This window comes from Gadus morhua, chromosome 3 (genome assembly GCF_902167405.1).
Source record: "Gadus morhua chromosome 3, gadMor3.0, whole genome shotgun sequence".
Lineage (NCBI taxonomy): Eukaryota > Metazoa > Chordata > Actinopteri > Gadiformes > Gadidae > Gadus > Gadus morhua.
In genome coordinates this window covers 18,252,601-18,278,684 of record NC_044050.1, presented here as the reverse complement: position 1 = coordinate 18,278,684, position 26,084 = coordinate 18,252,601, and the positions used below count along the sequence as shown (strand labels likewise).

General features: G+C 43.0%; 1 protein-coding gene across 4 annotated transcripts in view; it reads left to right on the top strand.

The window, feature by feature from the left end:
• The window catches only part of fbxw7 (F-box and WD repeat domain containing 7), an 86,132-nt gene that overhangs the window by 45,093 nt on the left and 14,955 nt on the right, over nucleotides 1–26,084 (top strand). For 3 of the 4 annotated variants that reach the window (XM_030350489.1, XM_030350492.1, XM_030350490.1), the window contains 5 exons: nucleotides 21,665–21,747; nucleotides 22,599–22,740; nucleotides 24,220–24,354; nucleotides 25,167–25,290; nucleotides 25,423–25,559. In XM_030350489.1, coding sequence (XP_030206349.1) covers nucleotides 21,665–21,747; nucleotides 22,599–22,740; nucleotides 24,220–24,354; nucleotides 25,167–25,290; nucleotides 25,423–25,559 — 621 coding nt within the window. Of the gene's footprint in view, nucleotides 1–17,626; nucleotides 18,000–21,664; nucleotides 21,748–22,598; nucleotides 22,741–24,219; nucleotides 24,355–25,166; nucleotides 25,291–25,422; nucleotides 25,560–26,084 lie in introns of those variants that run through there. The other variant, XM_030350491.1, reaches the window with a different exon arrangement.

Sequence of the window (26,084 nt, the reverse complement as noted above, 5' to 3'; positions counted from 1 at the left end):
TTTCTCTATTTGTTGGCACAGTGGCTTACGCTCCTTCTCAACCTTTAGTAGAAACGCGATGCCCTGTCATACACGGACGTGGGAGAGCAGGGAGCATCTCTTCCGAGCACGTGGTTTAGTGAATTTGAGAGGCTGTTTTTAAATACTCCGCCCGGTGCCCAGATAAACTGTTATAGTGCGATGCATTTGCTGCAGTGCACATAAAGCATGCGTATAGGGTTCATGGCTGTCCCACCTGCTGGGGGGGGGGGCCTACCACTGACATTTTCCCACACTGCCGAGGGGCTCGGGGAAACACTGCCGTAGGGAATGTGTCTCATCTCCTGACCGTCAGTATGGAAATGAAGAAGGCCATCGGTGTGACTCGTCCCATGCCCATTGCTTAACACTCAATGCTGCAACTCTGATGCTTGTTCGGTTTGGGCTCTGTTCACGCTCTAGTTAATGAGGACATAACGGTGATGCACACACTGTCACCATCTTACCTCCCTTGATGAGCCTCTCACTAAAGTAGTTTTTTTTAAAGTCATATTTTTCTTCTTTTTATGTATTTATATATCTCCCCCCCCCACCCATCTTTCTGTGCCACCTCTAGTGTTGTATCTCAAGTGACCCAGCAGATCCCCCTCTGAGAGCACGAGCAACAACCCTGAACCGGAGTTGATTTCCATTTTTGCTGTATTTTGTTCAGAGGTTTATAATATGGCAGCCTTATAACCCTAGGAGGGGCTCCCACGTAATTCACCCATGGTAAAAGTTTGTGGACGGTTTCAGAGATCCAGTTTATTGGACAGTGCAGTTTAATGTAAAGAAAGCATATGTATGCTATTTGAGGCTGTAAGGAGATGGTTCTGTGTTAATTTGCAAAAAATGTGTCTTTCAAAGATTGAAAACATTATTTGGTATATTTTTGGCATGCATTTTCATGAATTATAGTCACTAGCTGATGGATTGTGAGTGCTGCAGCTTTGTGTCGATTTGGATAAACCTACTTGCCTCAGTCTCGCTGTGAATTGAAATGTGCATTTGGACTTTGCCCTATTCCAAAATGGAGGCAGTCCTTTCATACAATTGGAAATAATTGAGATGTTAATTGTTTGTATTACTGAGTACTGGGCTACTCAAATTGACTTTTTAATCTCCCTCCTACCAGTGAGTCATGAAGGCAGCCTTTCCAGGCAAACAGAAATGCTAATTGATGTATCCTACAGCTGTTATTTTTACGTTATCAATTCTGGTATGGATTTTACCTTCACAAAATGACATAAATCCCATCTTGTATTCAGACATTAATCATTTAAAATTAGCAGGTAGGTTATCAGTCCAGAATTGGTTCAATGTAGCTCTAGCCATAGGCTAAACAGCTATTCATTATTTTCCAGTAAATGATTTACTTCAGTACAAAAAAATCTATATCAAAGTAGTAAGGGACATATCTACTGAGTTTTGACCTCCATTTTGGCTGCTCGTTCGTAGATGACATGGTGTCACAGAGGACGGTAACATGATTCACAGCATCACCCTGAATTCGCGTTGTGTTTCATGTGGAGTTGGAGTATGTCTGGGCTTGAACCATCCCCTATTTATAAACTATGTCCACCTTATAAATGACCTGGGCTTTACAGTCACTCTAACCTTAACATGTTCACCAAAGTGAGCACGGCCGCCCCGGACAGCACAGCTCAATCAGCTTCCTGTCCAATTATGGTAACCGTGTCTATGTGCAATAACAAGCGTGGTGCCTGAACTGAGACAAAGACCAGGGCGTCTAGCCAGGGAACAAAGAAATTGCCTTTGTGTGTATAAGTTCGAACCATGATGAGGCAATGTTGACCTGAATCACTATTTATAGTGTCTCGACAGTTCTCCAGCTCCTTCTGGGACCCACTGCGTGGGCTTTCAGTGCCACCAGGCCCCCTTTTTAAAATTGACAGTCTCTGAATAGAAGATTGGCTGCCCAAAGGACACATCCGATGGTAAAGCCATTCTCAAGGTAAAATTTATGAATGCCTGCCACATCAGATTTTGTCGGATGTGCTTGCCCAAGATATGCCCCCTCTAGATCAACAAATCTGTACAGAAAAAAATCTGTTGTGGGGACAACATCTTGTAGTATTTGAATGTTGACGTATGAATCTTACGTTTTCAAAAATCAAACTAAAATCCATCAAGGGCCTGGTTTTCTATATTCTCGTTTTTCCCTGTCTCAGACTTCTGAAGCCGTCTGAACCGCAGAGGAGCTAGGTTGTTCCTTGCCTGCTGCTCACATGCCTCAAAAAGCTTAGACTTTCTATCCTGAATAACCCAAATGATGTGGTTATGTGCTTTCAACATCCATATCGGTACTCAACGCCCACCATATCATTGTAGGAATTTTGACGGCGTGTGACATTATCAAATGTTTTACTTTCCTTCCGCGCTATTCTTTCAGTATCGTGACAGCTTTTATACTCAAATGGTTCCTGCTCTTCCCGATAACGCAAGCGCAAGGTGATGTCCTCTAATTTCATGTCATCAAAATGATTGGACCCTTTCAACTTAAAAGTTATATATAGAGCCCTTTCCACTTCTGTCCGCTCAATAATATAACAATGTGTAGTAGACTGGCAGCATAGTATTGATTCAGTGTTTATAAGGCCTCACATTCTGCTCTGTCTGCTATATACACTTTATCTTTTTTTAAATCCTTTTTCCATCTTCATTCATTTCAACTGCCCCTTCCCTCCATCCCCCGTCTGACGTCATCAAGTCTTTTCAGAAGACTGCAGGGAATAGATTAATCAGTCATATAATGTGTGACAATGACTCTCTCTAAACGATTGCCAATGCAAGAGAGACTCGATATTTCCTCTGTGGACTTTTCCGGTTGTTATGAAATTCATATTGACGGATTGAGGTTATTCCAAAAGTAATATACATGTTCCTGACCTTGAACGAAGCATTTTAAATCTAAAGTGACTTATGTGAGGAGCTTGTGAGGAATTAATATAAAGACCCAAGGTTCATAATCATGATTGCTTATGCATCCAATTAGCTGAAGATGATTTTAAACACAATTTTAAGTGTTGTTAAATTGGTTATTGGATAGCCATTGATTTTTTTTTTAACCACACTGTCACACTGAACAATGCATGGCAGCCTGTGTATAAATCCTCTAGGCTTCCCTTTTGATCAACTTGTTGCATTAGTGTGCAGCTGATGACAGTTATCATAGAAGAATTAGCAGAGCATAGTGAGAAGAAGAGTGATTCCTCTAATCTGGATAACGAAGGCCTTGCGTGCTATCTGTCTTAACACCCCTGGGTTAGCACCGACCACAACAATTTTGATAGTATATTTTTTGCAGTAACATATTTGTAATAGATTTTATGAAGTCAATTTGTTTCAGTTTCATGATTTTGGAAAGCATTCGGTCTGAAATTGTATCATGATGAATGCCAATTGTATCATCCACTTTAGGAGCTCGGTCCGTGTCACTCAGAAAAAATACTTTCATATCAAGCACAACACACCCATTCCAAGTTATCATAAAACCATTAAGTGTATTATTGTGTCTTGAGGCAATTCCGTGTAACCGTCTGAGAAAGCAATGAACTGAATGTTTGTTTCGTTATGTTTTTTTTTAAATGAAGCTTGAGATGATTGTATCTCGTGGACCATTTTTGCACAGCGAAGCAATTGGACGCTACACCACCACAAAACATTCTGTCAAGTTCTCCGTTTGCTACCAGAGTATCCTAGTGTGATGGAGAGACTCAGTGCTGCGCTGGTGTCACATTTGTTCATCATCCCTTGCATTCAAATGAATTCAGTATGGAAAATGAAGCGCTCCTCTTGTTTTTGTGCAAATACCGCGCTAATTTGCTTCCTCATACTTCAATTTGTGGCATAGACTTCACAGTGGGGGAGAACACCATTAACAAAAAACTGCACAAAGCATGAATGGTGTTTTCCTTTTTCACATTTTAATTGGATAAACAGATGCAAGTTCCCTTTCATAAGTCCCTGTTGCTAAGAGAATTTTCTTTCCTCCCCTTCCTCCATGTGCTGCTCCGGTGTTGTGCTGCTTACAAAGGTAAGAAAGTTTTCACATGTATTCCATACCTTTCATGTCGCCATGTTTCACCTGGCTTTGCATTTTCCAAATATCAAATCTCTACTGTGAAAGAGTCCATACTGAAAGAGAAAGTGAACTTATGTCTTGCCTCTAGAGGGCAACATAAACTCACTTGTTCGAAGAGCTGTCTGTTTTTTTGGCTTGCTTCCCCCCCCCCCCATGTCAACACCCCACTCAACCTTGTTAGTCCGAGTTGCACCCAACCTACTGCATAATGAACTTCACTATTTCTCATTCACAGGCTTTCAGTCATAGCAATGCTGTGCACACGTTTTTGAATTGGGCTTGCCAGGGCATCGTGCAGGGTGACTCATTGGCTATGCGTTTCTTTTCCTTTGCCACAAAACCAAGTGCATTATTATTAGTGCCCATGTTCTCATAATAACCAGTTCGTTCCTTTTTTTTTCGTCGTTTTTTCGCTTTTCTTCCTGCATGCATTCAACGTCATAAAAGCCTCGGTGCAGGTTCAGGTTGTTATGACGACGGGGTGCAGCACTTGGTTCAACATTAAGAATTCTGAGAAGCTCTTGCTTTGTGGCTTATCTCTAGACGAGACACTTGCACTATGCAGTTGATGTTTGGCAGTCTTGTTGTCCTTTTACTACTTTACATACGTAGTATTTTGATAAAAGCCTCTGCTATTTGACTTGATGGATATAAATATTTGAAAGACTATATACTAAAGACTCCTATATCCTTCGATGTGCATGCACAGGTGTAGGTTTTTGGGTCACCTTTGAGGGGTAGGCAGTACGACCGCCAACAATGGCGGCTTTGCATAGCACGACGCCCCAGAGGAGAGTTGTACTCGGGTGGAACATAGTGGTGTGAACTTTCAATGACAACGTTGGTTCAAAAGCCACCTTTTACTCTGTCCCCTTTCTGGCTGTAGCCTGTACTAGGGGCTCTCTGCTGGCTTCTATTGTCTTCTCTAACGATAGGTCAGTAGGTCCTTGCCTGCCTTTTAGTCATGAAAGTTGGGCCAACTGTTGAGGTACTGCTTTTCTCTGGGCACTGGTGTAACATTGTTGACTCGTGTTTGATAAACTGCTTAAACAGATCGAAATCTCCTGAATCCAACCCTAACTATACTGTATAGGAATGGATATTGTCAAAAGTAGGGATGTCAGTTTTACATTACTCTTTCTCCCCCCGGCTAGCAGCGACGTGATCTTTGGCTGCGAGCCATCCTCGGACAAGGCATCCGGGTGCTTGTTCTTAATGTGGTACAGCATATTTGCTAGTACTACTACTAAACTGCAGAGTAACAGACGCATTAACATTGGACTTTGTTTCCTTTGTGGAGGAAATGATCCCACACAGAGCTTCGTTTAGGGTGCTTACATTTTTGGCCGCCGTGTATATGCAAATTAAACCTATAGACCGAGATGTGTAAACGGTCAGAAATGTTAGCTGATTAACTGTTAACTGTTGACATCCTTAGTCAATAGAGACGCAGAGCGCTTGTATTTATCTTTTGAGGTGGTTAATGATGAGGTAGCTGAGCCAAGTCTTGGCCTCACACAAACTGCCTTTCAATGATTAATTGTTTGTACAATAATTCTTACTATTTTTTAATCACAGTGCTTGTGATCAAAGCTAGGTGGCATCGCATTCTATGCGTCATATTTCATGACACAGCCTTGACTTCCAACCCATTAACCCTAACGCCAGCACATTTAACAAGTATATAAATGGTTTAATGACATTGGATTGGGATTGTATATTATATTTCGTATTAGGTTACCTAGAAGTCTAAAGCGTTAACTTCACCCATCGCCGCTTACTGAACACCCAGGCAACTTAACCTTATTTGTTTGTCTCCTAGAACTTAATGTTTACACTGATGCCATTCCCTAGTGAGCCTGCATTTTGATTAGCAATCCCCAGAACCCCTTAAAACAGCTTAAAAAAGTGATCAATTCCTTTTACTTTTAATATGGATGAATGGGATTCATTAAAGTCTAAGTCAACTCCCGGTTTCAGCTCGATTTCGAACACTGAGAATCAAACCAAGGAGTTCTAGGAAGGAGGATCATTCCTATAATGATGACCCACCCTTACTTTGTGGTACTTTTAAGCCATTGACCCCGTTGCGATCATTGTTATAGTGAGCGTGTGCTGTATATTGTTTTCAGGAATGTTTTCCATGGTGGTGCTCCCACTACTCTTTTGCTTCCCTACAAATAAGATTATGGCAAGCCTCAAAAGATAATTATTTGAGAAGGATTTTTACTAATCAACATATTTAGTAGCTATTGCAATGTTTAAATGAGGCCCTTAGAGACAAAAAGCTCTGCCTACTAATAAAGGGTTAGTCATTTTATAGACATGAATAGAACGGGTTGCAATGTTTTTCCTTTTAGAGTGATCCATCCCCCACAATGGCGCTTGTTTGATTTCTCTTTGGAAGATGATTCCCAGTCCTGCCGTACAATATCATAAAAACGTTGCCTAATGTTATATATAATGTGATATGGGAAGTGGGCCTAGTCTCATACTATGGAAGCGTGCGTCTGCTGAAACTATCAAAGCCCTGCTGTAACGGTCGGACTCGGGCCGATGAACCGAAAGCCAACGTGATTCCGTGGGTTTGCTTTTTGCCTTAGTAAAATAATACATTTGTGTTAACGGGTTGAAGTTCTTTAGAAATTAATAGGAAAAAACTATCGGATGATAAAATGCGATTCCGCATCAGTAGTCTTTGCGGTGCCGGTTGCAGTGCTACTGGTCAGACATGAGTCATTCTCTGAACCAAGTATTGGTGTGTGAAGAAGTTGTATTGTGTTAGCTGTAAGTGATGGATGACAATGAGCCTGATTCCATAGCTACATTAGATTCCCCAGCCTTATGTCCTAGCAACATGAGCCAATGTGACAGGACTCAGATGGAATTAGCTTGGCAGCCTGGTTGTTGCCATTTCCCTCTCCCTATTGCGTATCATTAGCTCAATTTTATAGGAGCAGCCGTCCCAAAGGAAAGTAATTTCAACTTATTATACGTCTTCAGAGGTTTCATCCAGCAAGTAATTGATGTGCTCGAATTTTCCTTTCACAACAATTTTTTGGATGCACCCAATTGAACTCCATTGGTCAAGTCTAGCTCCACTGCTAGAGCATTACATCACCATCAACACTGCCAGGGATACAGGTTTGATTCCCACTGACTGCCACCAATGCAATATGGTGAGTGTTTACACTCATTATATTGGAAGGTGCTTCAGATAGCCCCATCATGATTAAGACTACCTGTCAACATAAATACTCTTTACTTTTGAAAACAATGCGAAATGTTGAACTTACCAGAGAGTAGCCAACCAGAAGATTGACGCTTGCTCTTATAGAGAATCTATTATTGAACTGTTAAATTTTAATGAGGTTTTTATGGCTCTACCGAGGGCCAAAACCAGTAGGGGATGAAGAAGTCGTGTAAGACATGGTCACCAGATGCTCTTTTGTGTAGCCCATTTGCGTCCTCTTAAGATGTTCTCTGGGCCTTAGGAGGATACCCTCCCTGCCACCTCTGTAGACTGCTGTGTAGTGCTGATGTTGCCCAAACAGCCTCTTTAATTTGTGATGACCGTGGGAGACTGGGATCCCAGGGTTTATTCAGAGCATTGTGGCCAGATTGTGCTGCTGCCTCTTTTTGCTTATGGCCAGTTGTACTGGAGCCAAATCAGCTCCCAGTCATCTGGCCAGTCACTGGACAGAGTGCAATATTTTTTCAGGAAGTTGAATAAAGTCTTCTTATATTTGATTTATGTTTACAAGTCCCTAAAGTTTAGTTTCACTTTGAATTCTGCTAACTTGCTCTATATTTGGAGGTATCTTGTTGAAATGAATCGTGCACTTTATTTATGACGGGGAAAGAACTTTACATATAGACTAAGTTGTACAGTGGAGCATAGTCATTTGTATGAAATGTACTTTGGACGACTGGAGGGTATGTGAACATCTGTAATGGGCCATTTAAGTAGTGTTAAAAGTGGCTTAAAGAGGGTAATTAATAGGTAGGACTTCTGTGTGGAATTTGTTGCATGAAAGTGTGGACGAAGATGCTTTGTTTAATTTTTTCAATATTTGTAATTTAATCTTGAAATCTAAGTAGTGGATCTTTTCTTCCCAGACATTTTCAGTACCATTGATTCAATGCATCGTTGGCTTTAAACTTTAAAGTCAAGTGCTACTTATTTACTTTCTATTCCGTATCGACTTTGCACTTTGCATAGTATCAGATGACCTAAGAATGTATGCCACGTCGCTTGTCGTGACTTAATTGCCACAATTAATATTTATATAATATTTTATGGATGGAGGCCATACTTTTTGATCTGGTGCCCAATGATTTTTAGTTATTCTATTAATACTTCAGTGCCGTAAAATGGTGGTTTGCTGTGGTTATGCTTTTTAAGGGGAACCCTTAACGTTTCACCCTCAATGAATCTATTTTCGGTTTGTGGAATGAAGTGAAGCCAACCTTTCTAAGCATTACAAATAACATTGTAAATCTAGCCTCTAATCCACTCCGTATTGCCTCTACATACAGTAACTGTTTTGTAATGTGATCTGGCATTTCTTGGTGCTGATGCATGGCGTATGTCTGCGAGCACAATACACAGAAAGCAGGTGATGTGTCCACTTCAGGCTGACTGAAGGCTTGGAAGCCAGCCCACTGTTGTATGCACGTCTCCCCTGCATATCAATTAAGCTACATCATCACAGGCTGAATAAGAGACAGATGGCTGGGCCATTACAGCAGGGGGCACAACAGCAAGCGTTAAGGTTCCAGCCCTAATTTCCAGGCCGTTGGTGCGCTGCCCAGATGTACTTTTCTTATTATAAGAGCTGTGATGTGAATGTCAGGCCCTTTTGGTGCATACAAATACTCATGTGGGTCTTTCATTGTATTTCTGCTTGTTAGGCATGGTATTTTATATATTTATTTGGTGTGCTATTGAGAGGAAAATATACATTTGTTCAAATGCTGGTGATGTCCAGTTCTGCTGAATTATTATATTTGCGTTGTAAAACAACATAAAATGCTCTCCAATCTAGACGTGTTCGTCAACGTGCTCTGCAGATTTCAGCATCGGGGGGCAGGCCTCGCCGTCGTTGCCAGGATTGGTTCACTCTAATGGCAAACAAGAGTCTCATCCCCAGATAAAGCCAGAGGCAATGTTTTGCAGCCTGGAGGCCAGCAAGAACAATCTTTGTTACCAGGCAACAGTTTACCGATGGAGGGAGGCTAGCAACAGGGTCTCCCACTGCCAGCCCCTCCCTCGCCTGTCCTTCATCATAGTCGCATCAGGATTAAACCTGCCGCTGGCCTGGCATTAAAAAGTCTAGCCCGTGCTGATTTAATGTTACGCAAGCTTGAATATTTCGCACTGCATGGCCTTGATTTTTCCCAAATCCTTCCTCCCACAATTTCTCCTTTTTGTCTTTTTTTGGATAAATGAGACATCTCAAGGAGCTCGTGGCCCTGGATTAATCCTCAAGAACACTTAATTAGTTACCTTTTTGTTATAAACCAGGCAGAAGACGATCATGTGTAGTATTCTGTTAAAACGACAGCATCCGCTTTAATTCCTGCGATTGTTCAACCAAGTTGGCAGAGGTTTGCGGCCATGAAATCCCTTTTAGAAAAATAAGCTTGTTGCTTGCTTTGGAAGTTAGGTTGTCGTCATCTGTTTCCTGAACAGTTAATCAGCCAAGTTCATGCGTTTCCAGCCACAGAGAAAGGAGGCCCTTGTTCGATAGATGCCAAACAGTCGTCGTGACTATGGCCTGTCCCCAGCCTCAAGCACTCATTACCATACAGCTGTCCTGTGTAGAGGATGCGATGAGTTGGAGACCCAGGGATGCAGGAAAAAAAATAAAAGGCCTCTCTTCCCGAATCACCTCACAGGCTTGAAACTCCCCAGATGGGAGGTGGGGTTCAACCCATTAGGCACATGGTCTATTGTCACCACGATAAGGTCATCTCGGGGAGGATGGGGGTCATGAGTGACTTGGGACCGGCCAGCCCAGTCTTTTTTTGTCGCCTGAAGTTTGTACAATTAAGCTGTCAACAATATTGACAAGGCATCTTTAGACAATGCATTTATTTTTCCACCTCAAAAGCGTCAAATTGAAAGGACGCTTAGATACCACTCGAGCCATTTGTGAACCCATTTAGTGTCATTAGACAGGTGGAGTAATCTAGATTATGCAGCGGTGTATGGGGCCCATCGCTTGTGTGTCTAGGGCAATAAGACTTGTCAACGCCTCAGTGTCTGTGTAACCCCAGCAGGGCTCATGCCCCAGGAAGAAAAGCGATGAGTGGAAGGGAACAAGCCAAGATGCTTGGTGAGAATTTGGTCAGCGCCCTATTAGAGGATTCCTTCCCTCAACTTTATCTTTTTGTTTATAAAAAGAAAATTGGGCATTCACACTTCCTCGGGAAAGCAGGGGAAAGTCTTATTTTCTGGGAACTTCCTCAAGACTCAAATGCTCATTTTACAACGCGTGTCTTTGGTAAAGATGAAGTGTCGAGTGCACTTTTACATTAGATGCTCTTCGCACAAAAGCTCTAATAGATGGCCTACCTCAACATTGTTGGAAAGGTTAATGCATCATTTTGCTCATTATTCTCCACCCCCGGAAAGGACTTAACAGTATCCAAATATCTGGCTGTGTTGGGTTTTGTCTTTTGTTCCACTGAACCAAAAACATGAATGACTGTTTTTTATATCAAAGTTCCTCGTAGAAAATAAGCTGCATACTGAACATCCTGACTCCACTGTCCCCATATTACATGTTTCTGTCATTATTTTTTTACCAGTCGATAGGATCTCTTCACTGTCTGAAGTCCAAGACTGGCACTCCACTGTATAGCCTCCAAGGTTAACACCCAGTTTACATCCCAGAGCATGACTTTTATGACCCTTTAAATTGTTTTCTGCAAACTAATAGAGGTCAAATCTATCACCCGACCAAGGTCACAATGCAGTTCTTGAAATTGATTTGATGGCATGCGCCATAAACAATGTCTAAAATGGACAACACTGTGGCAGAGCGAGCCATCCCCTCTACACAACAAGAGGAGTAAAGAACACAACACAGACTGCATCTCAGCAGTGGCCATGCCTCCCCGTGTCGAGTGAATGCCCTGTGACACGGAGTATCATTACAAAGCCTAAATGCTTTATTTTTAGAGGACTGTGGGTAGCCGGCTCTTTCAAATGCCAATTCAGGGTGGGAGATTTATATAGGGAACCGAAGTGCTGGTTGGTTGAGATCAGGAAAAATGTTTGTTTGCAACTGTTTCAACCGTTTATATGTTGAATGGTGCCTAGTAAAGCTTGGGCCATCATTTTAAGGCATTTTCGAGACACATTTGTCTCAAATGTGTACAAGTATTTGGAAAGTAGACGGTTTGTTTAATAGAAGACAAACAGAAGGGTATCTTTTACAATGGCAGGGTTCCTATTGGACAGCGATTTTGAAGATGTTTTGCCCTTCTACTTTATGTACACTCAAACTTCCTATTTCAGTAATGGCTTGCAGGTTGTGTTTTTAAATTATTCAAGCAGTGTATTCTTTGAAGCTGCACCCACCCTGTTACTTAGAGGGTAACCAGTAAGGAAACATTTTGGAGTCAACAAAGAAAGCTCGAATAGCCTCCCTGCATTAGTCTCATGAAGCTTTTCCTTTCGACATTGTCATCTGTCAGACATGCTTTTAAAGGCTGCGGTACAGTTTCTTGCTCGGACTAATGTGTCAAAAGAAACGAAAGGCATTTGCCTTGTGCTGACCCGGGTACATAATGATTGTGTGATAGAAGACTGGCAAAAGATTCCCTTTACATAACTTGATCACACGCAGACCACACAGAGGCTTTGAGCATGCAGTATAGCAGTCTGAATCCTGGTGTGTAGCTATTAAAATACCACACACTGTCCTATTCACCCTGATCCCTATCAATCATTCCATGTACACATCAGGGCTTCAAACATCAGCCCTGCCCAACATTAAAAGGGTTCCTGGTGATCTGACACTGCTGAATTTGATGAGATGACATTCAGGGTCGAAAATTAACAAGGGCCTAGTGGAAGAGAACAAATTCTATCTGTCCCAAGTGTTTGACAGTTTATATAAGGTGTTGAAGCGTTAGAGGTGCAGGCAGAAGGCAAATAGATTAGCTTTAATGTTCCACAGAGCGCACCCCCACCCTTCTGAAATGAAACAGTTATGACCCTTGACCCTGGCCATCAAACCTAGCACTGTTAGCACAGTTCCCAGAAGACCACCAGCCTGACCCTCGCTATGATCTGTTTTATAACTTCAGCAGCATGTGGTTCCCTTGATCTCGTGAACAGTAAGCCGCTTTTCTTTAAACTACAAAGCCCTGCAAATGTCAATGTCAACACGACAACAAAAAGCCTTTTCAGCTATTGGTTTTTAAAATTCGCTTTTGAATTAATATCACCCCTTGATTGGTTTTAGGTAAATTGGTTAGTAGTTCATGAAATTCACGAGTCAACATTAAAATATTAATGCTGATAATAGTGTAGGTTAACTTGAGGGGCCATGTATCTGTAACCGGTTTCAATGGAAGGCATATAAAAGGGAGAGTATGCTCTGTCTAGTGCGTAGGTCCCTGACACAAAGTCAAGTAGAAAACATGATCCAATGACGAAAAGAGTGTCCATGCCTGGGTCACAGAAACTTCAAACGTGCAGGTCTTCAGTTCTGACAGCTCTCTTGTACACACGCAGACTTGCACACATATACACAAAAACTATCACTGCATTTCGTGTGACTCGATGTCCACTATAGAGTAGGCATAATTTTTATTGCTGGTGCATTGCATCACTCAAACTCTGTTGGGACGTATTAAACATCACCACATCCTCTCATGCCCCGTCTTCTTATTTATATTATTTCAAAATTTGTGTATTATTATTCATGGCTCTCTCTCACTGTGTGCAGTCAGCTACGTAGGAGGTGATTGCACTCAGTCAGGCTTTAAAGTGTTTTTTTCCAACTGAGATAACTGATCTGCTCTTGGGGAACGAGCAGCCTGGCCTTTCAAAGCCCCGATCAGTTGTCCCCCGAGCCTCAATCAATTGTACCTTCTTTACATATATATAATAACAATGGGAAAAGACCATCCATTGCCGACTCACCTAGTGTTGAATGCCGACCATTTTCCCCACCCAGCTGAGCGAATAAAGGATTACAGTCACGTATGAACTTTAAAGATCCGAAACACTGATCACGTTCCCGTTGTCGGTTCTCAACTGTCAATATGATTCATCCCCAGAAGACTGAAAACAATGACTCGTGCTCAACTCTTAGATTGCTCCTGTGGGCCTCACTCTCTCTCCAGTGAGTTATTGTGTATTGTTTTGCAGCCTCTTGAAACCCATCAGCTTCTGTTTATTTTACAGCTGGAGTTGGGACAGCTCTGCTCTCTGCAGCTCTTTGTCCACTTGCCTTTTTATGTTTATTTATTTTAAGCTTTTATAGCTCTTTTTTTGTTTGGGCACAGGGAAATTAGAGGTGTCATCCTATGCGATGGATAGTGGCCACCACATTGGGCCACATTGTTTCGCTACAGAAATAAACCAACTCAGTTCCTCCAAAAACATCTCGATTGCGTTCTGAATGAAAGTGCACTATGGGCATTGTCGTTTGGGAGAATGGCATATGATTAGGGGATATTTTTAGGCTAAAATATAACTTTTCTTCACAAACGGAAACCTAGGTAGGAGACTAGCTGTTTGGATTTCTATTTTCATTTCTATTCTATACTGTCCACTGCCTCCAGGAATGATTAGTAATTCATTGGATGCTGTCATTCATCTCTATCTTGCATTATTCCTCTGCCAAGTTCCCTCGCAATTTCTTTAAATGCCCGGTCAATTTATACCTGCATCCATTTAAATCATTTTTCCTTCCCTTCTGAAAACTGAAAATGTTATGGTTTTAAAATAAGCATTTGCAATATTTCAGGTCAAAACCTGAGTGTACCCATGGGCATTTACCTGGCTTTTGTCTAGATGAATGCATCATTCTGAATGATCAACATCAAGGACATATATGAGCCATCTAAATAGTTGATGAGAAACCACTCCCAATAGGAGCACCAAATTCGGCATAAGAAAAGCTTTTGAAGGATTGGAAGGGAAATAGCAATGCTACATGTGAAATTCTTGCCATTGAAGAATTGGTGTTTCCCATCAATAATTCTTTGATCGGAAAACTAGAGCTTGCAACCATGATTTCCACTTGACGTTGCAAACATTAGGACTCTTGTTGCATGCTCAATATAAAATGCTGTGCACTACTTAAAGCTACGTTGATAGTTTTTCGGATCACAACCTTTAATTTTTAAGATATTTGGGAAACAAACCTAGTGTTGTTGCAGCATCAACCTGTCTTATCGGTAAGCCTTCCATTACGACGGTAGTTGAAATCTGTGTCCACCACAGTTTGAATTCAGCGCCGTTGGCAAGAAATCGGCAAGAAACCAAACCATATGGCAGGGCGTTACATAATTGTCGTTGAGCCAAAAGACAAATCACATATTCCCAATAAATTGGAAAAAAAAGACACAACTAGAAATATTAAACCAGCTAATCTCAATTAATTAGACCATTAGGTCATTAGTCACTTGGTATCTTCTGAATTTAACGCAGTGGCACAATTGTAAAATGATTTTTTTTATCAATATTTGTTTTCTTTTAGACTCAATCCGCCGCTTAATCTCTGGTGGGGAATGGATTTTTTTGTTTTGTTTCCTAGAAGATGATTTAAAGATGATTTGGTTTCAGTTTTGCCAACTGTGAAATAAATGAAGGCGATCATTTGTATGTGTTTATCCAATTCCCTTTTTGTTTTATTGGTTCCCAAAGTAAATATGTAGCCTCTGCTGTGTTCCAGCCTCCCTGAAATCCGGCTGTGTTAACAAGAATTACAACCTTATATTTATGTCAGTTATTTTCTGTGCCAGTAAGTTCCACCATTATTACCCAGTGGGATTTGGCCTTGTGTTTGTGTGTTGCTGGACCGCCAACTCTGAGCCGTTGGTGGTCCTTTGCAAATAAATTGAATCATGGTTTAATTCGTTTTCAATTGATTAACCATCAATTGGAAATTCAGTTTGCAAAATGAGCTCCGGCAAATTCAAAAGTTGAATTTTGAATTTGTCATTTATTTCCTATCCCTGCTAATTGATGGCATATGGGAGACGCCAAGCCCTTGACCCTTGATTTAATTTCCTCCCCAACCCCATCAAAACCCTGCTACTTGAGTCGCGTTGAGTAGGCTGTTAAACCAAACCCCATGCAGATGACACTGTGGTTATGCTTGGCAAAATACCCTGATCCATGATTCCCTATCTCCCAACCCCCCCTCCCCCACAAGCATCATTCCATCCCTCTTCATCGCATTGCGTGTCGTCTGTCCAATCTGGATGTGACTTGCACCGTTGCGCACAAATCCATTGATGCCAGACCCCCAATCCCCTAATCCTTGACCCCGACAGCCACCATTCTCCTGTTTTGTCACAGCTAGGACATCGCACAATGACATAGTTCTCTTTAGGGGTGCATCAGTGCCCAAGAAAAAAATCTTCCTTCCAAGTTTAGCCTATTACATATTAACATTTACCAGGAGAGGGGACCCCCCCCCCCCCCCCCCACGCACACACGCATGCATGCACCTGCATTTATTGCTTTTAAATTGTAAAGCACACATCCATCCCCTCTTAAGAAGCATTGAATCCTTTGATGCACTTCCTCTTGTATTTGCGACATAGCTCTAAGGATCTGTGATTAAGACTTCACACATCCAAGGTCATGTTTGTTCTGCTGGCGTGTATATAAAAAAAAAAGACAAGAAATTCCCACAATCTGCATACTATTTATGCACAAAAGTCAAAACGATGCATCATTTGCATTTTGCCTCCCAGTTATTTTCCCTGAAACGCAGCCAACGTCTGGTACAGCCCAAATAGTTTGCACGGCAGAGTTTACTGATTATAACAAGAAGATAGGAGCCGGGCCTGATGAACATCTGCTTGGTGGGTCTTCCCTCTCTGTGACCAGAGAGGTCTCGGTAAGCAGGGTGGTCAGTGCCAGAGGGGAGGCCCGTCGTCGGTGCTTTACGGAGTGGCAGAAGGGATGTACAAAAGGGAGATTGCAGACCATTCAGAGGCCACAGTGCAGCCCCCCTCGCATGCCGAGCATTCCAATGTGCTGTGTAAAGGTTGGGCCAGTGGAGAGGAACCAAAGGGGCTTTTTTCTCACGCGGGCCACCTCAAACACACACACACACACATACACACAAAAGGCCCTAACGCCCTGTCTGCCAGAGATCCCTGATCCCCTCCCAGCCACCCCTCTTTGTGTACTTTTTTTTGTTTTTACTCAACAAAGGCAGCTATAAACTAGCTAGCTTACAGTGAGGGTACAATTTCCTCATAAGGCAACATCCTGCTGGTCCTTAAACCTGTAATGTGTATATCAAATATTTTTTATACGATTTAATGACTATATTGACCATATTCCTTTTGATACACTTTCATATTTGCCCTGAAGTTGTATCGGCTTTCTTTTATGCATTAAGTGCAGTAAAACCCCTTGGCTTTATAATGTTATTTTAAATTTCGCAAAAATTTTCATTTGTTTTCACCCACACTAGTCCTTTCCGGGTTGCAATCAATTTGACTAACTCTTTTCCCTGAAGTGTTATCTCCTCATTCCAAAACATTCTGTTTTTTCCGCCCCTTTGTAGATTTTTGAATAATTACCGGTGCAGGCTTGGAGTGGCTGATTCTGTGCTAACCAAATTGGATTGTAAATTGTAAACAGAGCATTATACTTTGCAGACTTGTGCAAGACCTAACTTCTAATAAGTAAAAAATGCCCATTTGTGTTTGTCAAGACAGGATCTGTCATGTGTCAATCAATTTGAAGTAAGACGTTGGCCATTTTGACGTGAAATATCAGTCAAAAGTTTGTTCACATAAATATCAGCTGTGAAATAAAAATTTGTATCTTGGCAATATACATTTTGTAACCCTTGCTCGAACATGGCAATGTGGTGCCCTGCTGCAACTATCGCCAAAGACGTAGAAGGCGCATAAATTGTAGTTGGTAGAGATTGGCATCAGTGATGTGGCAGGGAAGACGGGGCGCAGAGGGTAGGGATGGGTTGTTTGGGGTTCCGCGACAAGTGCAGTCTGTCTGTTGTAAATATTTGTGCTGGGCTAATACGTCTGCGTCATACACACGCCGTACGGCTCCCTCTCAACCTAAAAGAATCGATACTCCTCGCATGCTATTGAATCTTGGACTGCACCATATTCTCCTTTTCATCGGGGAGGATGTAATCCGATCCCCGTGTAAGAGCCGTCGTGTGGTCGCAGAAGAGGGCACGGTTCCTCTGCGCTCTGACGCGGCTCTCCTCCTCCCCCTTTTCCTCCCTCCCTCTCTCTCTCTCTCTAGCTCTATCGCGAGTGCCACTGCCTTTACCTTCTCCCCATCTCTGTCCTCTTACTGTTGTGCACTCCTGTGGGGGCTACCGGTGGCGTATGCTTCTACGAGCGTTGCGTCGTTTCTTTCCTATCCGAGCTGGTTTCGGGGTCGACACGGAGGAGCTCCCCGCGCAGGAGCCTACTACAACACATGGCAGTGCGGTGCTGTGCCTGAGCATGTTCACACCAGAGATAGTGTCGGATTTACCCGAGAGTACAACGCTGCCATCGAACTGTCACAGCAATCTCCCCGCCACGCGTAGATATTTGGACTTGAGCATTTTTCACTGAAAGGGGGAAACCAACGCGAAGCACCACGATGGGGTTCTACGGCACTTTAAAGATGATTTTCTATAAAGTGAGTAGCTTGACTTTCCTACTGCTGTCGACGTGCAGTGTTCTCTGCGATTTTGACGTGCCGCATCAAGAATATTTGATTGGCGCGGTCGTCTACTTTCGATGTTTATTAACGCGTCTGCTTTCACTGCGCGTCTCCCTTTTCAATGACCACTGCAGAGGATGAGAACCCGTGTAGCTTACCACCGGCAGAAATGCTGAGTTAGTTATTCCTATTAGTTTGGACAGAAACTACGCTATGCGCTCTGCAGACTGCAAATTGGCATTCCTTTCCTAGTGTTTTTCTTTTAAATAAAATAAAACGAATTGCGGTGCCTATGGGATTATGTTAAATAATTGAATTGTAGTGGTGCATTACCAGGTTCTTTCGGATTCAAATTGGACTATTCGTTTATGGAACCTTTGCACTTTTGGCAAAATATAACTTTTTTGTAGTTATGAATTGGTCTGTCCCTTCTAATGGTTGGGTTTATTGCACAATGTTTTAGAATCGGATTTTCTCGTTGCCTCCAACCTATGTGCTCTGCCACTGGGGGCTACATCCTATAGCTGATAGTGGTCCTCCTCCCATTGGCATAACAGTTTGCCCACGAATGCCTTAAAAAGGCAACGGTTGTATTCAGACTCGGATATTACCGTTACGGCCAGACGATGCATTTGGTTCTTTCATTAATTTCTGTAGCAACATTAAGCTACAGGATAATGCAAATTCTATAATTTTCTGGCCAAACTGCTGCCAAGGTGCAAGTATGATGTGAGTGGGGTGTTAGTGGAGTATTATTCCTGACATTGTGGACTTGCCCCAGGCTTTAGGCATAGATTATGGGTCACTGTGTCACACTGGTGGAGTATAATATGTTCAAACGTTGCGTTGGGGTGTATTGTAGGAATTATTATAGAAATCTAAAATAAAATCCTTGGTTTAAGATCTGCAAGGGCTTTAGCTCCTATATTTAGAAACGTTTTGAGGGATAATTCAGTGACATTGTCTTAAAACGGGCAACCTAATGCATGGTTTTGTCCTCTATGATGCGAAAATACAGTATAATCCTCGAAACTGAGAATCCCTTTTAGCGTGCAAGTTACCTGCCCCTCCCATGTCTCTAGTTGTACAATCTCAACCTGAAGCAACCGTCTGTCGGGGATAATGTTAAGCTTACTATAGCAATGTTCTATTCATCAGCTCAAATGCCGATGAAAAATTAAATATTGGAATCCATAGGAGGTGAAAATGTATGTTCCCAGTGCATTTTGTTTTGACCAATACAGTATAGCAGCATTTATTCTGCAGTTACTTAATCTAGCCGTCATTGAAGTGCCTCGGGAAGACCTCTTAATGTTTATTTTTTCAATCGGTTACAGCTTCTCTTTCCACCCTTTCGACTAGGTTTGTCCTTTTTTGGGGAGGGAGTGAGCGCAGTATACACACAGATCTTCCGCTCCTTAAATAGATCATTCCCTATCGATAACATCTTCCCAATCTTGTACAATGTACAGTTGTTCGATCTCCACCCCCGCCCCCATCCCTGTATGCTTAATAACACGCTGAATGAAACACACTTTTGAATGACCCTTCGTCTGTAACGAGTGCTGCCACTGAAATGGTCGGTGGTTATTTGTAAATGAGTCAGTTGGTGAATTGAAAGCATCATTATCCTAAGACGTGTGCCTGCATCAATCTCCCCTCTCGTACTGGCCATTCATTCACCCGGTCCTGGGATGTCCTTCCCAGCCCACAGGCACAACAGCCCTGGCTCCAATCTTAATTGGTTGTTACGGTTTCCTTACTCAGTGTTTGTTTACGGGTGGGTGGTGCGGAAGGGTTTGACCAAAAAATAAATCTCATCACCGTATCACTCCGGCTCTGGGGCATGCCTTTTATTGTTCTGAGTAGGCGTTGTCGTGACGGTGCCCTCCGGTGAACTTCCGACTGTAGCATTCCTTCTCTTGTTTGGTTTGTTGGCGTTGAGTGTACTAGTCAAATGGCATGCGGAAATCAAACCTCTACAGGTCCTGCTAAACCTGTGCTACAGGTCGACACGCTGCCCACGTCTCCTGTCTGCCGCCTGCTCTCGTTCCTGTTTAGAGGCTTAATAGCTGTGTATGTGTAACTGCGTTAGAGTAATATCACAGTAGCACATTACACTAGTGTTTTTCTCACTGGTGGTTTGTCGATGTTAAACATTTTGAATCACATTGATTGGTTACATCTGCTTGAATTAATGCCTTTCAGGGCCCCTCTTCTTTTAAGATAATGATGACTATCAAAATAACGTGTGTCCATGGTTATTCAGCCCAAAACCAAAATCTACAGCAAACCAAAAGCAGTGAACACGAAGTACTGAAACACTGTGGAACTATTAATAAAGCCAAATAAAACTGAGCTAAAGGGCTTGTGGATGTGTTCCTCATTTCAAAGGGGATTGGGGTTAAAGCGTTATACGGTAGCCAAAGAAAATAATTTGGGCCAGTCGGGCTGACCCCAAAACACAGTTCAGCAGCCCGTGTATTTATTCAACTTGCTTTTTAATAATCTTTAAATGAATGCAGACCGGCCCACATTCTGTTTTGATGGACACTCGCCATCTTCTGATTTGATGTATATAGAAATGAACGCATTATTTCCACTGTTTGCACTACAACAATGCCCTTGTTGAGAAACGGAGAGACAGATTGGCTGAACCTCAGTTGTTTCAATAGCCTGTGTAGGCTGCTCTTGTAGGGCATTCCAGGAAGAGGAAATATGACGTTAGCACTCTGGTTTTCTGGATGACCACTTCCATCATCCTTACTCCTCCACAAATTGCTATATTCAATGTGTGCTGCGTATTTTATGTTTTTTTTTGTTTCAAACAAAGGGAAGCTAATATAAATAAGGTTGTTTTTTGGTTAACCGTCCAACCAAACTTGGCGTGTTACCCCAGCATGAATAGGCCAGCCTGTGATACTAAATGGTTCCTGCAGTGCAAAAGCTTATGTTTGAAGCCCAGCTTGTGTCCACATTTCTAGTCTTTGGTGTCTCTGTGTTCACTTATATTGACTTTTTTAGTACAACTGGCCTCCAGCATGGAAGGTGGCCAGACCCTCATCTGGGTCAACAAGCCACATTTGCTTGTACGTCTTCACCAATGACCGAAAGAGCCCTAAAGAAACATTATGGAAAGTCTTGCATTCAAATCCTTGCTTTTGTCAATTATGGAAGGTGTTGTTTTAGAAGAGATGCACTCCTTCAAACTCTTTGAAAAAATAATCAGTGTGTTTCGGTCCCTATTCTCATTGAATGCACGTCTTGGGATGGTGTTTGCTGAGAGTCTGGCCATTGTAAATCAGTGAGATGACGTCTGGGACGGAGTATCGGGTTAGGGTTAGCGGAACTGTGAAATCAGAAAGGTAATCTCAGTTCCGTGTTGAAAAAGAAAAAAACACATTTTCTGAGATGAAATAATCAGGAGGCAGAGAATGGAGCATTCTGTGATTTATATACCACCCGCCAAGTCTCTTGTATTCACATAAGTTCTTTCTGGCATCCCGCACTTCGGTATGTTTCTATTAGCTTTTTCGAAGGAGGCCATTGAATAGGAGTGTGATGTCAATGATGTGGCGCGGTCACTGATCATGTTTGTTTCCCCCCTCTCTTCTCTCGCTCTTTCTCTCCTTGGCAAATAGATGAAGAGGAAGTTGGATCATGGCCCCGAGGTCCGATCTTTCCCTTCTGGTAAAAAACCCTGCAAAGGCACAGAGTATCCAAGGTAAGAAGACCAGCCACCAATTGCGCTGGGCCTCGCATACTGCACCGGGGTGACACGTCAACCACTATAATGTGATGCGCTTAAAGGCTCTGAATACTTTATACATGTAAACATGCCTGTGAGGGGACGAGTATATCAAAGTGGTGTAACTGTAGTAGCAACAACATTCATTTGACTTTCCCGTCCTGATTCGACTCCTGTATATGGCCTGATGTTTTGAAGATGTATAAGAGAAATCTCAGTTTTTTCTATCTGAGCAGTGGTTCTTCTCAGGTGCGTTTGATTGGCCCGCTTCTCGCCTATTTTCCCTTACAACAAATGAAATCCATTTGACAAGGTCTCCAGCTCTCCATTTTCCTTTTGCCCAATACCCGAAGGGTTGAGGTATTCCTCTGGTTGAGTTCTGTTAACTGCCTACATACGGGCACAGGGGTGCCCTTTGAAGTCCGATGTTGCCCTCAAGGTCCAGCTAGTTTTTATCAGGGGGGGGGTGGGGGTCTAAAATGGGAAACCTAGCTAAGGGACACACTTTGATGTCTCTGGGTAAGGGGGGGGGGGGGGGGGGGGGGATGGAGAATATTCCACTGTATAGTAGTTCAATGCACATGATGTGGAATTATTTTTTCCTTAACTCAATCTTGAACTTTTCCCATAGCACCTTATGTCATGCAATGCGTCAATCTTCCTTTTGCTTGTGCCAAAGTGGATTTCAGTTCTGAAGTGACTTCAAAGTGATATTTCTAGACTGAATTTCTTCCCATCCATCTAAACTTAGACACTCTTCCCAATGTGTAGTATTGCATGTGAACTCTTCAGTAGGTCAACACTCCCTTCCTCCCTACGTCTTGCAGCCCAACGGGGATAGTCCCATGCCCGGCCACGCCCACCACGTTTGGCCACATCAGAACAGCCAACGGTCAGGGGACACAGAGACGGCGAATCACCTCCATCCAGCCACCCACGGGTCTCCAAGAATGGCTCCGGACATTTCAGGTGAATATTGCGAGAGAAGTCGGTGTATGTATGCAAATGCAGAGGAGTCCAGCGATACTTGGTCTTTCACTTTTCCCATGTGATTTGATAAGCCCTCGCCAAAGAAATCTAATCTAAAAGCAGATTTTTTTTCCTAATCAATTTTGCTTAGTTGTACAGGTAATTACTCTCTTGTTTTTCTAACCCCCCCTCACCCGCCCACCCATATTACCATGAATCACTGTAGCATGGAAAAGAAATAAGCCTAACCTTTTCACAGTAAAAGCACGGTTCCCAGTGAGTGTTCCTCCGCAAAGGACTTTGAGTGTGTTTTATGATCCTATAAAATCTGCTTATTGTTTTAACTGGGCAACTTAACATACTCTGTTCTTTGTTTAGGTTTTTTTCCTTTCCATTTAAAAGCATGTGTGTGTGTGTGTGTGTGTGTGTGTGTGTGTGTGTGTGTGTGTGTGGCACCTATGTTGTGAAGCCTAACCTGTGAAAAATACGAATTTAATTTAATCAATTTGTCCGCAGGCAGCTTACATTCTATACATTCCCCAGTCTAGTCCAGGCCTGTGGGCCATTCAGCCTGCAATAACTAAACGCCTGAACCAGCACGGCTAGGAGAAATGTTTTGGTAATTTCTGTCCAACTAAGACTTGTTTGTGGGGGCGTGATTTAATTGGAATCCTACACCACGCATGGGAAAACCCAAAAGTCCTAATGCAATTTAGTTGATTTGGACTTGGAAAAAAAATTAAATTAAGCAGGTGGTGGGTCTCCTTTGTTTGCACTGCTCTGTCGTCTAATTGGTCTGGAGTATTTTCAATATCAAGAGCCACACACCGTAACATTCTGTGATGTGACTTCCATCAAGCAAAACGGTGTTTGGAAGCACCCTGCTGATCTATGTGTAGGTGAGTGGTAATTACTCGTGTGAGAAGATGCGCTTATCACACGTGTGTAAATTGCCATGCCCTGATTCAGACGCTCGCGCTGTAAGCCAGCGCCTGAGCTCTCGGTTGTGTTAGCGGTGAGGCACACCATCAGCAGAGGCTCCCGGCTAGGCAGCCCGTCACGGTCGCGAGCAAGGATCCCTTTGAACCCCCCGTAATTATCTGCAGAGCCAGCGCCTCTCGCTGCAGCTTTCAACTGCCAGATTACAGGTGGTTTGCATGTGCCACATTTTCCGTTCTACCTCGTCGACAAAGATTACTCTGGGATCTCACCGCTCTACAGCGGGAGAGGCCGGATAAGCAAGCTCGCTGTCTAAAAGCCATCCTAGGCATGCTAGGCCACTGTGAAATCTAGTTAGTAGGCTTAGGTGTGCGAAGTATTGGCGGTCCTCCATTGCCCACTCTCGCCGACGTCCAACTTTTTGCTTTAGTTGGTGTGACTCCATTACCCACAATTCTCTGCAAAACTGTAGGAACGATAAGCCCCTTATGTTCCACGTGATGTTTCCTGATGTGTGACCGTCGTTGCTGTGTGTTCCAGAGCTGGAGTGGCCCGGAGAAGCTACTGGCGCTGGATGAGTTGATCGACAGCTGTGAGCCCACGCAAGTCAAGCACATGATGCAAGTGATCGAACCACAGTTTCAGCGAGACTTCATCTCCCTGCTGCCCAAAGAGGTGAGAACTCTCTCTCGCTCTCTTTCTTTCTTATTTCCCCGTCCCTTGCCACCACTTCAAACCCCACTTATCACATCAACCTCCGCCTGACCCCCATTCGGCCCGTCCACTCCGCTACATCTTCCCTTCACCCATACGCTCTCCTTGAGAACCCTTTTAAGTTGTCTGATTTTTCCCCATCGCAGAACACTCTGTCAAACGCTGCCGCACTTAAAGGTGTAATGAACAATCTTTAATGGGTGGGTTATTGCTGGTTTGTTTTTCTGCATAAAAACAGTCAGTGACTACACTGAGATTGCATTGGCTTTCGGGCTGCTGCAACATCACCTTCCGGCTTTAAATACAGCCCACCTCCTAGTTGATCAGCTATGGGATCATGGTGGTGGGTTAGGTGTAATATGGAAGTCGGTAACATTGACCTGAAATGGTGTCGACACTACTGCCCTCCCCAGAGCCATCCCCTCGGGACTGTATAAGCCAGAGTGGGTTCAACGTGCCATGTGAGGGGGAAGTCTAATCTTCCTTTTTTCCAGTTCATTGAAACTGAATTTGTGGGCAACTTCAAGTCGGAGTTGTGAGTGGATTGGAAAGCGTGATGGAGGTTTATATATAGCTTCAATAATATTCTTTGCACGGAAATGAGAGAAGTGAGAGCCCATTTTGGTCCATGGGAAAACAAATTCATCTAGTTTTAGGTGAATTTCTATATCTGTTTGTGTTTCAGCTATTCACTATGCAACGGTGTCTCACCTCATTCCACACCGTAAGCTCTTTAATAACACATAGGGCATCCTCTCTTGTCTCTCTTCCAGCTGGCCTTGTATGTGCTGTCATTTCTGGAGCCAAAGGACCTCCTCCAAGCAGCCCAGACGTGTCGCTACTGGCGCATCCTGGCCGAGGACAACCTGCTGTGGAGGGAAAAGTGTCGAGAGGAGGGTGCGTGATACGAAGTCCTTGCCGGTTCACACCTATAGAAACATAAAGTGCAAAACAGTGCTTTCATTCAGGGGATTGAATAAGCGTTCCTTCTGCGTTCTTCTGATCTTATCTTCTCCTCAATTCCCACAGGGATCGATGAACCCTTGCTGCTCAAGAAGAGGAAGGCGGCAAAGCCCGGCTTCACCCACAGTCCGTGGAAGAGTGCCTACATCAGGCAACACAGGATAGACACCAACTGGAGGAGAGGGGACCTGAAATCACCCAAGGTAGGCTCTTCCTTTCATTAGTTTCTATTGGATTCCTTGTCGTCATCCATCTCCTGTGTGCGCTGAATCTCATCCCTGTGCAGGGCAAGTGACTAAATGAAATGAATTGAATGAGAGAAAGACCTTGCCTTTCAATATGTGCTAGAAGTATTGCATTTTATATAAAACATAAGCTATACATTTCTTATATTGAATTCATACTTGTGCACAGGACGATTCCATTCGTCTTCTTTTAGTACCTGCAGAATACTTCAATCTAGGGGCCGGTCAAAGGAAAACCACGAAGCCATGCACATCATGCAGCTATATGGTTCACCTTCCAATAAGGCATGGGAGGGTGAACTCTTTAATCAGTTCATGGTGAAATTATGTAGTTCTGACAAATGGTGATATAGGTGTACTTACTGTACTTCTTTTAAACCCAACTGCATGTACAACGTGCTCTGGGGTTTGCTGAGTTAGCAGTTCCCTGGCCCACTTTCTGCCCCAAAATGTTCACACAGAAAACTTTATAAAAGCTGTGTG